Source organism: Ruditapes philippinarum, unplaced genomic scaffold (genome assembly GCF_026571515.1).
Source record: "Ruditapes philippinarum isolate M1 unplaced genomic scaffold, ASM2657151v2 ctg10498_1_1_1_1, whole genome shotgun sequence".
In the NCBI taxonomy this organism is placed as follows: Eukaryota; Metazoa; Mollusca; class Bivalvia; order Venerida; family Veneridae; genus Ruditapes; species Ruditapes philippinarum.
This window is the reverse complement of record NW_026851965.1, coordinates 43,188-58,803: the sequence shown is the minus strand read 5'-3', so window position 1 is coordinate 58,803 and position 15,616 is coordinate 43,188. Positions and strand designations below refer to the sequence as shown.

The following is a 15,616-nucleotide window of genomic DNA, read 5'->3' as shown; positions in this document are numbered from 1 at the left end:
TTCTCTTTCTTTTTCTAATTTTCTCTCTTCCCTTTCTTTTTCTAATTTTCTCTCTTCCCTTTCTTTTTCAAACTGTCTTTCCCTTTCTTTTTCTAACATTCTTTCTTCCCTTTCTTTTTCTAACTGTCTTTCTTCCCTTTCTTTTTCTAGCTGCATTTTCTCTAGTTCAAATTTAAATTGAAGTTCAAGCTCTTTTATTTTTATTTCAGAAATTTCAGAGTGTTTTTCAACAATGTGAGAAAGTGCATCTTGTCCAAAAATATCTTCATCCACAAAATAATGAATCAAAAGATTTTTAATTTCTTGTTTACGCATTGAAGATTTAATTTCTGATAAATTATACTTTTTTGCAAGATCAAGCAAATCAGTTTTCTGAGCCAAATCTAATACCTCCTGGGAAGGTTCAGCTACAAACTTTTCTAAATTAAAAGACATGACTGCTTGCTGCTGGTTTTAAACTCAGAAAGTGATGTGTTTCAAAAATTTCAAAATGAAAGGTACACTTAATAGAACAACTATGATATCAACTTAGATGAGTAAATACGGTAATAATAAAATGTAAAATAAACGTTAATAATTTCCAATAATGTAGCCAAAAAGAAATATTCCATCCCGGACGAGCCCCCAATTTCTGTTACGAGCCAGGCGTAACAAGAAAGAAAAGCCAGCAACAAACTTGTAACAATAACAAATTTATTACAGAAAAATTATTAAAGAAAATTAAAACAACAAATTATGTGTACAAATACCTGAAGTCCAAATATAAAATGTAAAATTCAAATGTCTAGTCTGATCCTGGAATGATCCCTTTTTGAATAGCACAGTTAAATCCAAGTTAAATCCAAGAACACTTTAGAATAAATTCCCACAATAAAATCCACAAGAATAATTTTAACTATTTTAAAATAATCCAAGCTCCAATAAATCACTTAATACTCCAAATATATTGATGACTTAAAAGATCACTGATGACTTAAAAGGTCACTGATGACTTAAAAGGTAAGAGAAATGAAAAATGTCTCATTATATATATTAACTAAGAAGTTTCTAGAATAGTCTTCCATTTACTACAGTAATCATAATCTAGCAACTTCAACAATAAAGATCATTCCAGAAAAATATGGACATCAAACTTCGACATCAAAGGAAGCAAAATCAAACTTGAACATTGCATACTCGGTTTGATTCTTATCATGATAGATTATGTTCAAGACAACAGTTGCTTTCAAATAATTGAAAACAAAGCAAACAAAACGTAATTGAGCCGCGCCATGACAAAACCAACATAGTGCGTTTGCGACCAGCATGGATCCAGACCAGCCTGCGCTTCCGCGCAGTCTGATCAGGATCCATGCTGTCCGCTTACAAATCGTATTACAAGTAGAGAAACAGATAGCGAACAGCATGGATCTTGATCAGACTAGGCTGGTCTGGATCCATGCTGGTCGCAAATTCATTATGTTGGTTTTTACGTGGCGTGGCTCATATGAAATTACCCTTAAAAACTTATACTTTAACAAATGCTGCTTTGAATGTACAGATTCTGGAAAAGAAGCTGATGCTTATAACGAAATTATGTGACACAAATATATCCCGACAATGTTCTCTTTCCTTATAGATTCTGAATAATGATGTCTCATATGACAGATTTTTTTTGATGCAGTGCTAATAACCAGACATTACATTTCTCTTACAATAAACAACACATTCCTGTTACTTTTTGATATATGTTTTCCTCTGATAAGACCGCCTTACAATACTTGTAAACCTTTATAAAGTACAAGCAAGAGGCAATAGTTTTAACCAGAAACCTCATTTTTATTCAGAAATGGACACAGTTATTTCGCTTTGTTATTTTTGAAAAACTTAATTTTTGTCCAGAGCATAACTCAAAAAGCCTTTAAAATATCAACATGAAACTGCATAGGTGGATAGATCTCACTCAGGAAATGTGCAGTGCACAAGAATGATTACTCTACTCTTCATATTTTTTTAGTAATTGCCCTCTGTTATTTTTCATACTTAATTTTTCACCTGAGTGGAGCATAAGTAAAAACGTCTTTGAGATGTCAACATAAAACTTCATAGGTGGATTTATCTTATTGAGGAGGAATGCTGTGCGCAAGAATGATAACTCTTCCCTTTATAATTTTTGAGTTATTGCCCTATGTTATTTTCATGCTTAATTTTTGTCCAAAGCAAAACTAAAAAAGCCTTTGAGATATCAACATGAAACTCCATAGGCTAATATATCTCATTAAGGAGAAGTGTAGCACCTAGGAATGATAACTCAACCCTGCATAATTTTTCAGTTATTGCCCTTTATTATTTTCATGCTTAATTTTTGTCCAGAGCATAATTAAAAAATCCTTCGAGATATCAACTTGAAACTTCATAGGTTGATAGATCTCATTGAGGAGGAGTGCAGCGCACAAGAATGATAACGCTACCATGCATATTTTTTTCAGTTTAAGCCCTTTGTTATTTTTCATGCTTGTTTTTATTCAGACAGTAACTCATTATAAGGTATTCACTTGAAACTCAAAATATAAATTAGTCTCCATCCGTCTGTTTGTCTGTCCGTCCGTCCGTCCTTCTGTCCGACATTTTTGTCCGGAGCATATCTCAAAAAGTATTTGAGATATCAACTTTAAACTTCATAGGTGGATATATCTCACTCATGAGGTGGGCAGTGTACAAGAATGATAACTCTACTCTTCATATTGTTTTAGTTATTGCCCTTTGTTATTTTTCATACTTAATTTTTCACCTGAGTGGAGCATAACTAAAAACGTCTTTGAGATGTCAACATGAAACTTCATAGGTGGATTTATCTTATTAAGGAGGAATGCTGTGCGCAAGCATGATAACTCTACCTTTTATAATTTTTGAGTTATTGCCCTTTGTTATTTTTCATACTTTTTGTTCGGAGCTTATCTCAAAACGTGTTAGGGATATCAACTGGAAACTTCATAGGTGGATAGATCTAATTGAGGAGGAGTACAGTACAAAAGAATGATAACCTATCCTGTATTATATTTCAGTTATTGCCCTTTGTTGTTACTCACATAGGTTTTAAATCTGTAATCAATTCAGCCACCAAAAGAGCTCTTAAAATTGAATTATTCTGCTCTGCTACATATACATTCTTCCAATGAGCAAAAAATTCGGCGGGGGATGGCTCTTGTTTATATAGTTTCAATGTTCTGTTGGCGCACCCCTTTCCAAATGTAAATTAACACCCCAAAACAGCTTTATTTCCATTAAAAATATAATGTTAGATAGTCCCAAAATATTAGCTGAATTGACTTTCAATCAAATAAACATTAGACTTGCCGACGAGCTAGCGAGCAATTTCGGACGACGGACCAAAGTCATAAGCTGTAACGAAATATAAAATCAAGTATTTTTAACTGAATAATATTTATAACAAAACCTGACCATTAACATATCTAAAAGGGTAGGTGATGTATAAACATGTTATAAAACACCAGAAAAGTTTGTTTATCTTCTTTTTTAAAGATAAATAAATAAAACATTTGATTGAGATGATCATCTTTGATTGTAGAATTTATATGCATCGAACGCCTGTTAGGTGACTCACTGCAAATATTTGACCAACAAATAATGTTAAATTCGGCGTAAAAAAATCAGAAAAACAAACAATAACCATTGTCCATTGTGAATAAATTTAAAACATGAATTTGCAATTCAGATTTCTTACATGAAATCAGCAATAAAGGAAGAATTATAATATAAATTAAATCCAATTTAGCATAAATCAATTTCAGGCAAAATATAAAGACATTACATTTCACACTTTAGAAATGCGTTATAAACAGAACAGAACAGAAGTTTATTCAACAAAATTGACTTGAACACATCGGTTCATCGTCAATCACATATACAAGTACATGCATGTAATATAGCGAGAGTGAATATAATATTATCAAATATTTACTTTACATATCATATATACATGTGTACAGATGCAGTACCAAAAAATCATATTTAGGTGTATAAGCATTTACTTTAACGTATTCTTATATAATATAGATAATTGCAATAAAATGTACGTTTACTAATACAAATAATCAAGGTTATTCTGCCTTTGCTTAAAAGCTTTAATACAGAAAATTGCAAGTCTATTTAATTTTACAGAGCTACCATTTTTTAAAAGTTCTATAAATTTAGCCATACTTGGGCGCGTATAATAATATTTGGGAATATACTGTGTTTCTTAATAATCTATATACAGGACATATCATAACAAAATGGAATTCGTCTTCTATATCATTTGTTATACATAAGTTATATTTCCTTCCAGCTCTTTCAACATGGCTATGCCTTCCAGTCTCTATATTTAATTGGTGTGATGATAAAAGTAATTTAGCAATAATATTTCTATGTTTTACACAACGTAACATATGTTTTACACAACGTAACATTTCAAGGTGATAATTGAAAAACAGATTTTACTTCTTTACACAGGGATAGTGATGATCTATTATCAACATCTTGTCTCCATTCAGTTGTAAATATATCAAAAAGCCGTAATCTTAAAATTGGAATAAAAACTTTAACATCTACCGATTCTGGAAATAACCAGACATCATTAAAACCAGCACTTTGTAGTATAGAACAAACATTCGAAGCCCAATTTTTAACGCCATTATGTTTTTCCAAATATTTTCTAAGGTCATCTAAAAAAGTGTACAAAATACAATTATTGCGTTTCTCATCATAAATTCTGAGAAAATATTTTACAATTCTTATATGTCTAACTATATACAGAGGGTATCGTCCAAATTCACCATACAAAGCGGAATAACATGTTGACTTTTTTTTACATTTAGAGTCCATATTAGAAATTTTTTATGAACCCTTTCAAGATTTTCAGCTTTAAGAAATCCCCAAACTTCACATGAATAGTTAAGTATAAAGGCAACAAAAATCAAATAGTGCAAGCATAATTCTAACAGGTACTTCTAACTGCTTTGTTATAGATAATAATGAACTCATTGCCCGGAGACCTTTTCCGGCCAACGTTTTCGTTGCATTCATATATGAACCGCCACTTGATAAAACAATTCCAAGATAGTTAAAACTATTTACAGTTTCTATATTCTGACCACCGTATGTAAAATTGACAAAGTTGCTTTTTCTACCACCCTTTTTAAAAAACATTACTTTTGTTTTTGTCTATATTTACTTTGAGTTTCCATTTTGTACAATACTTTTCAAAATTATCTAATGATCGTTGTAAACCTTCTGCAGTTTCAGAAAATATAACAGCATCATCTGCAAATGATAACAAATATATGGAAATTTGATCTAAAGTAATACATGCTGTTTGATCTTGCTGTAAGTACATCATAAATAAAGAAAAGAGCAATGGAGAAGTTATTTCCCCTTGTAATAGTCCAATATCACAGTTGAAAAAATCTGAAAGATTATTCATATGTTTAACACACAATTTGATATCTTCGTATAATGAACGAATAATCTTAAATAGTTTTCCATTAACACCAATCTTTATAAGTTTTGCCCAAAGCCCATTTCTATAAATAGTGTCAAAACATTTCATAAGATCTATGAAACAGCAAAATAGTTTGTTTTTTTGCTTAATCTGTTTTTCAGTCAGAGCATTCAATATAAATATAGCATCAACTGTAAACCCAAATTGAGCATCAGAGATAACATCATTTTGTTTTGCCCAGCTTTTCAATCTTTCATTTAATACTACGGTAAACAATTTGGCAAAACAGCTTATTAAAGTTATAACTCTGTAATTATTTGTATCATTGTGATCTCCCTTTTTGTATAGTGGTATTATTATACCCTTTGTCCATGTCCTAGGAAAACACTGTTTATCTAGTATGTAATTGAATAAAATATTTAACGGTTTATCGAGTATGTCTATACCCTCTTTAAAATATTCATTTATAACATTATCTAGTGAACATGATTTGTTTGTACCCAATAATTTTATTGCTTTTCTAATTTCTTCTATAGAGAAAGGTGCATCGATTTCTTGAAACGTAGAGCTTGATTCAGAGAACATGTTATTGTTGAAATCATTCAAAAAATCTAAACATTCATCATCTTTTTCAAAAACAAAATCTGAACTTAAATTTTTGAAATGATTAAAAAATTCGGATATGTTAATATTGTCACCATTTGCTTTTTCTTTATTTTTCTTAAATAATTTCCAAATTTATTTCGGTTGTTTATTTTTCATTTCATTCATTTTTAATACAAGAGATCTATTCTATTTTTTCTTTGCAGCCCTGCAACAATACTTTTAATCAAATCTTTTAGCGTATAAATTATTTTAATTTTCAGCTGATTCGTTAAGATTAAACTGAGACATTGCGTTAATATATTGCCGCTTTTTATCTTTACATTCTTCATTGAACCATTCTTTATTTGAATTTGAAATGGTAAAGAATGCATGTGTTAGGTTTTTACGTCGTGTCTCAAAATATTTATTTCCATTATTTGTCAAAAATTGAGTAAAAATGTCAACCAGCTTATCCGTATCAGCCCGATCATCTATACATGTATTCAAATCATAGCATAACTGTTCTACATTTTGTGTTATATCATGTAAAAATAATTGCTTATAATCCGGATTCCATCTATAGAAAATGCGGTCCGGGATATCTGTGCAATATGTTACGGTATATGTTTTCAATGCAAATGAGACAGGTGCATGATTTGAGTGTACTGTATAATCATGTACCTCAAAAGCAGATATTATATTTTCAAAATTTCTTAAATCTGTCAACAATAAATCAACTTGGATTTTCCCGTTATGAGTAAAACAAGTTGTTTTACCTATATTTAAATCATCTTCTAAACGACTATTAACTATACGTAAATTTAAACCGTTACAAAGATCAAGTAGGCGGTCTCCAAAACGATTTGAACCATGATCACTGGTTGCTCGTGGTAAATATGAATCAATTTCAAAATTATCGTGTCCTTTTAACGGTTTATCATTCATAATAAAATCGGATTTTCTGCCGACTCTGCTATTAAAATCGCCAAAAACATAAACTTGACCTTGATCTTTGTAACACTGAATATTGCTAAATATTATATCAAAATCGTTAATATTGTGTATTGGCGAACTTTCAGGTGCAATATAGGTTGAGCATAAATAAATGTCATCTGTTAAACGAAAATATATTTTATCAAGTTTAAACCACATAATACAGTCAACATCATTTTTAATTAACTTTACTCCTTTTGTTAATGAGTTTTTTTTACATATATTAAAAGTCCACCACTACATCTGTTGGCTCTTTTGTTTTGGTATTTACGATATGAATTATATAATTTAGATCAAGAACAGAATTCTTATTAAACCAAGTCTCATTTAAAAATATTAAGTCATAATTTCCAATAAAGGTACTAAAATCACTACTTGATCGCTTATCATTTGTTAAACCTTCAATGCTCCAAAAAAGACACTTAAGGTCACTCTCGCGATTGTCCTATTTCTTGACCGGCGCATTCTCTCCTCTGTACAGCATGCCATCAATGTACAATTTGTCTCCCCTCAGAAATTCTTCCTTGTTTTCTTCCCTGGCTTTTACCATGATCGGAATAAGTCTTCTCCTATTTTCCAAGACTTCCTTCGTATATTGTTCACTCACCCAGTATGGATTTTCAAGTGATTTTGAGTTTATGCGTACTTTCTCTCTGTCAGGGAAAAATGCAAATTTTGCGACTATCGGTCGCTGTTTGTCCGATCTATATTTGCCTATTCTATGGGCGCGGTGTAATTTAATATTTTATTTAATGCTTTTCAATGGATTATTGAAATATATCAGTAGATTAAATCCTGATAATCTCACTGTTACAAACAGTGAAATTATCATTTTGATAATTTCACTGCTACGGAACTACTTTTTTTCCCTTCAAAGAACCCAAATATACATGTACAAAAGTACAACTTGAGTTGCCTCCCTTTTATTTACTCTCTTTTTTTACAAACAACATGTACATGTACTTCCTCTTTATTCAGTTACTTCCTGTCGTCTGCAAAAATGGAAAAACTTGCAAATTTGGATGCTTCTGCCCTAGATGATATTTTTAATAACTTCTATGATAAAGAAGAGTATGGAGATTTTCAGGTTGCAAACAGAAATTTTAGGGAAATTGATCCTGATGACTTCCTGTTAGAAAATGAAAAAAAAAATAAAAAAAAAACAGAAAGTGACATGAAATTGTTTATGTCATTTTTGATGGCAAAAAATGAAGCCAGGTTGCCAGAGTACATACCTCCAGATGAACTAAATCATCTTCTCTGTACATTTATTTTGGGCATAACCAAAAAAGATGGTTCCGAATATGAACCGACAACAATCAGAGGATTTATCAGCTCAATCGATCGTCATTTGAAATCAAAATCAAGCCATGTATCCATTTTTTAAAGATGTAGAATTCTCTAAAACAAGAGCTGTATTAACAAAAAAACAACAGCAACTCAAGAGTCTAGGATTGGGCAACAAACCAAAAACTGCAGAAGTGTTGGATGATGCGACCCTGGATAAAATGTATGAAAATGGTACACTTGGTGATGGCAATCCAAGAGCGTTAATACATTCCATGTGGCTTATTTGTACAAGTTATTTTGGCATGCGAACAGGCAAAGAATGCCATGACCTCTGCTGGGGAGACGTACAATTATGTATCGACGAGGTGACGGGGCAAGAATTTTTAATGTATGACAAAGAGAGACAAACAAAAACAAGATCAGGTTGTAACCCTCGAGATACAAGGTATAAAACTATAATACAATTTTTCTTCTAAATGATTAAAAAAAATATCATATTTCTTATTCAACATTATTTCTAAAGTATTTTTAACTTTAATTTCAACAAGAAGACAGCAAGGATAGTTGTATCCAAACTGGGACTCGAACCCAGATCTTTTGCCGATGACAAATGTCCTTTCATTGGACCATTCGGATGTACTACCACTGCCTGTTGTTAAAATTTAAAGAAAAAACACTTATTTTACTTCACAATTTTAAGTTTAAAAAACAGTAATCATTTTTATTTATAATAACGAAACAATATGAATGTGTACTTTATATTTATAAATTGACAATTTGCAGAAAATGTACTCAAAGTCTCAATTTGCAGAAATTGTGCTCAATTTGCAGAAATAATACTCTATCTTATGCAGTGTTTTTTTCTTTATATAACTACTACCCTAAAATGGTACCGTTCCAATAGAAAAAAGACATTATAATTCCAATTTCCAATGTTTAAATTTCCAAAATGGCTTTTCAAAATTCCCACAAGGCCAAGTAATTTCTCTGAAATCATTTTAATCCAACATATTCATATAAATCACCACTTCATAGTTCTACCTGGACAGTGGAAGCTGTTAGCTATCTTTATTCATGATGATTAATCTCATTTGTAGCTGAAAAATGGATTAAAAAATATTCCCAATAGAAGTCAAAATAACGCATTTTTTCCCAATCAGTCCGGTACCGGCACCATTCTCAAAGTAGAGAAAAAAAACACTGTCATGATACAGTCAAATTTGTTAGCAATGGCCATCCGAGAGAATGTGACCTTTATGCACAAGTAGCCTTTATTCAATCAAATAGAACCTTTGTAGCTCTATATATTGCCTATAATTATGTATTGGTTAGTGACCTTGACTTATAGTATGGCCAGCCGCCTTAATTTGCAGGTCATTACTATCATAGTTTTGACTGTAATACTTATTTTGTAAAATCTTATAAACTAAGACCACAAAATAAAGTATTTTTTGCTCATATCTTTTTCAACAATTTTCATACCTTAGAATCTATGTAATTATTTTTTTATGTTTTCAAGATTTATTTATTTAACAAATTTTATGTTAAAGAACTGTAAAACCAAAGGCATTTGGCAATGATGAAGACACACGAAAATGCCCTATTCACCTCTACAAGATGTACCGAGATAAAAGACCAGAGAGCATGTGTTCGGATGAAAGTCCTTTCTTTCTGACACCAGGCGGAGGCACTCAGAAGAGCTGGTATAGAAAAGCTCCAATGGGGATCAACAAACTATATAACATCATGAATGATATGAAATCAGACGCCAACATTACAAATTCAAGAATTACCCCATATAGGTAGAGATTTTTTAATTTAAATTAATTATATAAAAAAAATATCACAAAACAAATATTACATAAATTACATTTCAGTATTGTGGTTGATGATCAACCACAATACTGAAATGTAATTTATGTAATATTTGTTTTTTTTTCGGGATGTTACTGTAAAACTGAAATGATTTCATTTCCCAAATTGATACATTAAATTAATAATTACCATATAAACATAGCTCAGTTGCAGTGAATTTTTAGTGAAATTTTTTGTTTTAAATTTTTAAAATTAAATTTTTCATTCATTATTTTTTGCTATAAATAAAAAGAATGTACTGATTTGTCAATTAAAGGTGAGCCCCAATTTCACAACCACTCTCCAAAGCTGTACTTTAAGTGGAAATTTTTCATTTGAAATTATGTTGTATTTTCATTTGTCATAAATTTAACTAATATAAATAGACGAAATTGTCAATGCTATGTCATGGTTCCAATTTTAATGAAGATGTCCCAAAATTGATGCAATGCCAGGGCTCTCCTTTGGTAAAATTTGGGGCCGAATATCGGCCCCATTCCCCCACCCAAAAAGTGCGTTTTTTTCCCCTAAAACCAAAAAAAAATCCCCCTTGAAATTAATATTTAACTGGCATAGAAAACGCCGATTGGCGAATATATATTCCGCAAACGGCAACCGGAAATTAGTATGTATTCCGCGGACGGCAATCGGAAATTAGTATATATAGAGGATATTTGTTTAGTTCAGTGTAAGATCGGAATATATTTCACCGAGTGAGCACCAAAAGGTATATTTCACGAGTGGCGCAGCCACGAGTGAAATATGAACTTTTGGTGTTCACAAGGTGAAATATATTTCGATCTTACACTAAACTAAACAAATTTTCTTTTTATTACATGCAAAGAAACGTTTTAAAAAGACAATAAATCTAATAATTAATGAAAAGCGCGCCAAATAATAATGCAACGTGACGTCATTTACGACGTCACGTCATTAAGTTGGTACCCAGTACTGTGCACGCTGCTATTTCACTGAAACAACGTAAGGGGCTTAAATTCAAAACAGTGAAATTATCAAAGTGGTAATTTCACTGTTTAAAACAGTGAAATTACCCGTTTTATATCACTGATATATTTCTATAAACCACCGAAAAGCATGTAATAAATATAAATATGACGTTCTGGACAGTTTGTAGCATTCCAAAATGTCGCATGATTTCAAGTCTTACTGAAAAAGAATTCCCCCTTGAATGAAAAATATTTGAAAATCATGCAAAATCCCCCCCCCCCCTGCATGGACCCTGGCCCCAGTCTCAAAATGCTAACGAGAGCCCTGCATGCATGTGTGTAAATGTATGGATTAAACTTATCCTGGATTAAATAATTGTGAAATTGGGGCCCGTTCGTGGAAGTTCTAGTTCAGGGGACCTTGTGAATTACATATAAATCAGGACAATCGTTTTCATTTTTTAGTTAGTCCAACACCCAATATTCAGGTCTAGGAAACCCTTAAATTTACAAATGATTTGTAAATACCGGTATACAAATCATTTGTAAATTGAAAGATTTTTCAATTTACAAATTTAGCATGCAATTTTTCTTAACAAAACCTAAACAGGTAAAGGGCGAAGGGGCTTAACTAGTAGACATCTTGACACACTTTTGCAAAGTTTCAATAAATTTTAATAATTTTGATATAAATTATAGTTTGCTGCTAATCCCGTGTTAAATCTAATTCCGCAGTATCATACGTCATTATTTTCGAAAACAAAATTCTGCAATGACACTTACCATGAATGTAAAAGTGCGCTAATTTTAACACCTATCTATTTTCATTCAAATTTCTCTAAAATCAAGTGCAGCAAAAATTGTTAGTAAACAGGTTTTTGATTATAAACTGTATAAATAAAATTTATAATCAATTTAAAGACAAATCATGACTTTTGATCAACATGTAATAAATTTATGTGAAACAAAACAATAAATTTAGTAGAAAGAATCATTTTACAACAAAATAAAATATTATACCTCATTTGCATGTATACGCCCTTCTATATTGAATATGACGTCATCCAGGCCATATAAGAATTATGGACCGGCCCCGGTCTCTATGCGGTTTATGGACCGGATGACGTCATATTAAATTTAGAAGGGCGTATGCAAATGAGATATAATATTATTTTATATGTACCACGGAAATACACACATTATACTTTGATTTTTTTTAAAAAAGCGTAGTCAACATTTTTAAGCGAAACCTTCTGTAACAGTGCAAGCTTGTAAATTAAGGGGTTTGCTAGGGCTAGACATGATATTTATCTATTGAAAAAAAAAAAAAAAAAAAAAAAAAAAACAGTTAAAAAATATATACAAGCTCATAAGGGTTCACTAAACTAGAACTTATTCATGCGACCATGTAGTATGACTATGTTAGTTTTCAAAGTGTGTTTTTCTAAATTTGTTTTGTTAAATTACAGTTCAAGGAAGAGACTGATACAAAAACTCCAAGACGAGGGAGTTCCAGCAAATCAAATAGTACAGATATCTGGGCACAAGAATATCAACTCAATCAACAACTACAGCAAAATTAACAATGATCAATCAAAGAACATTTCTGACATATTATCAAATAAAATCAGTAACACTCACTCAGATCTCCAAGTTCGAAGTTCAACTCCAAAGTCTGCATCCATGACCATGTCAGATTGTGTTCGTGCAGGTGACAATAATGGAAAGCCTCCACAGGGTTTATTTGCATACAGTCATTTCAACGGCAATGTAACTTTTAATTTCAACAGCTCAATTTCTGAAAGCCTATCCCAAATGTCAGCCGTAACACTGAATCGTAACACCAGCTCCGCCTCTGGATCTGCAGTCGTTGACCCGTGTTCGCCGATAATTAGGCCATACAAACGTATCAGGATGCTACCTGACAGTGACACTGATTCTAATTAATATGAATTAGGCAAATAATGTACCTGTTATGTTGTTCGTTCACTAGTTTGATTTAAATCCTTGTTTTGTTTATAATTCCCACACACGTTACGAATGAAAAAAAAATGGCGGATTGAAATGAACTGACTTCGATTCACGCGCAGTAATTCAGTAGCTTTATCAGCCTAAAACTGTTGTTTACTCTGAATAAATTTACAAAACGATTTCTTTTTTCTGTTTGACATAAATAATAAATGAATAAAACCCTGTCTAGTGAATTATATATTGAAAATGAAAGTTTATCTGGAACTATTTTTATTACGAAATATACATGTGTTACCACGTGAAGAAGAAGGAAAAAGTGGGGCTCCAAACGGGGAACACTCGGATAGGTAAAACATTAAAAATGAGAAATAATTCAATTAATCCATTGAAAAGCATGAAATAAAAAGAAAATTTGTTTGCTTTTGGTGTAAGATCGAAATTTATTTCATCTCGTGATGGCAAGGATTAAATATTTTCACTCGTGGCTGCGCCACTCGTGAAAATATTTATCCTTGCCATCACTCGATGAAATAAATTTCGATCTTACACCAAAACAAACAAATATCCTCTATATCTTTTGCATCTGTTATTTTCATTTTATGCTCTATTACCTCCAGAACTTTATCTACACAGCTTGAATTTGTTTCATCTTTCTCTTCTATTATACAATCAATTCAATTTAAGTGTAAAGACGATAAAACGAAATGAATACAAAAAATGTATTGCATTAAACACTAATTGTATTTATAGTTATTCATTTACATCTTTTGAAAAGGTACTGTATGGTTGATCAATAATCCTTAGAATCCGTGCATGGAATATCTCTACGCTCAGTAAAATAAGACAAAATAGGTCTAATTTGACATAATAAATTGACCAAATATTATGTTTCAGACATCAAATGATCATATGCATTGTTACACTATGAGATATAATTGTTTATTTTCAAACATGTCCAAGAGTAATCGCATTGTAATCAGCGGGTCACATTATAATATTAGTTGTCACCTAATTGATTTGTTCTTAAATAATTGGGTGGAAAATAAGATTGCAGTATAATTGCCAATAGAATAATTGTATAGTCATATAAAAAAACTTTGATTCACCGAATCACCGCAAACAAAATGTCTGATAAGTGCATAATTTATTAAATCTTCATACAGGAATTCGATCGCTTTTCATTGATGCAACAGATATAAACTAAATGCCGTAGTGTTTCCTTCTTGACAGAAGTGTATCTGTTACTTGTAATTACTTGTAAATTTTAAATAAGAATTTTATGATCATTTAAGAAAATAATTTAGAAATATAACTAAAAAGTATTACACAGTTGATCAGGTATGGTAATACATTTACTATGACAACGGAAGTGAAAACGTATATGCTATATAAACATTATGGGGGTCATTCAACACGTAGCTGAAATTTTACTTTTACTGAAATTAGCCCATTTAGTCAGAATCACTCTGTCACTTTATTAAGTTTAGCCTGATTATCATCCATTTCCCGCTTCTTTCAACAACTTAAGATGTCATACACTACCTGAAATTAAAACTGGTATTTTCAATAAATGAGTTTAACAGCAAAATTATTTCAGTTTATATTTTCCCTTTAATTTTTATACTCGGAAAGCAGGACGGGATTTCAACAACGTCAAGTGTCTTACACACATCCACTTAAAAGAACAAGTCTCTCTTATTTATATATAATGTCCGTTAAATTAAAAAATGATACCCACGTGATATAATAGCTTTCTTATTCCATTTGCATTTAAGTGTTTATTCTGATTTATATAATGTATATCAGTCCCTACATGTTACTATATATAAGGATAAAGAGAAATACGTGTCAAACATATTGACAACGGAAATAAAATTAAAATCGAATGAATAAGTGTGATGACTGTTTAATTACATAAAGAAATTAAGCCCTGAAAGTGTTTCCTGTTGCAAGGACACGATATCAAGTGTCGTTAGAACAAATAAAATTGGATTTGTCAACTCATAAATTTCCTCGAAATTATCTTTCTTATACTCGTAGATTTAAAATATGATTGAGCGAGTGTCTGTCAGGGGTTGAAGGCTACCCTTAAAAGTATATCAGCGCGGTTGTTACTTAAAAATTGAATTTAACTGCGGAATAACGTCATCTTTGCGGTGTATATTCCTATCTGAACCGCAACATATGACAGATATTATTAATCTAAAATAACAACCAAACTGATGACACAATAAAATATGCGCTTATGGTATGGTAGAACAGAGAATAGTAAAAATTCAAAATAAGTGTACTTCAGACATGAAATATGCTACAATTGTGTATATACATGTCTATACATAAATAGGCAAAAACGAATGGGCCAAAAAGGAAACAAGCGTACTTGACCGAGATGAGTTGTATATCTTTATACAAATAAAGAGATATTTGAATGTACAAGTACATTGCCGTTTGAACATGATACAGACGCTTGCATAATTATATCTTTTGATGTTTACCA

The 15,616-nt window shown here is 31.3% G+C and overlaps 1 protein-coding gene across 1 annotated transcript; it reads left to right on the top strand.

The window, feature by feature from the left end:
* The first annotated feature begins 8,427 nt into the window (after positions 1–8,427).
* LOC132744169 (uncharacterized protein KIAA1958-like) lies at positions 8,428–13,343 on the top strand. Its single transcript, XM_060732790.1, has 3 exons — positions 8,428–8,792; positions 9,898–10,149; positions 12,618–13,343. The coding sequence occupies exons 1-3, from the start codon at positions 8,428–8,430 to the stop codon at positions 13,093–13,095; spliced, it is 1,095 nt and encodes a 364-aa protein (XP_060588773.1). The 3' UTR covers positions 13,096–13,343.
* Positions 13,344–15,616: the final 2,273 nt, after the last annotated feature.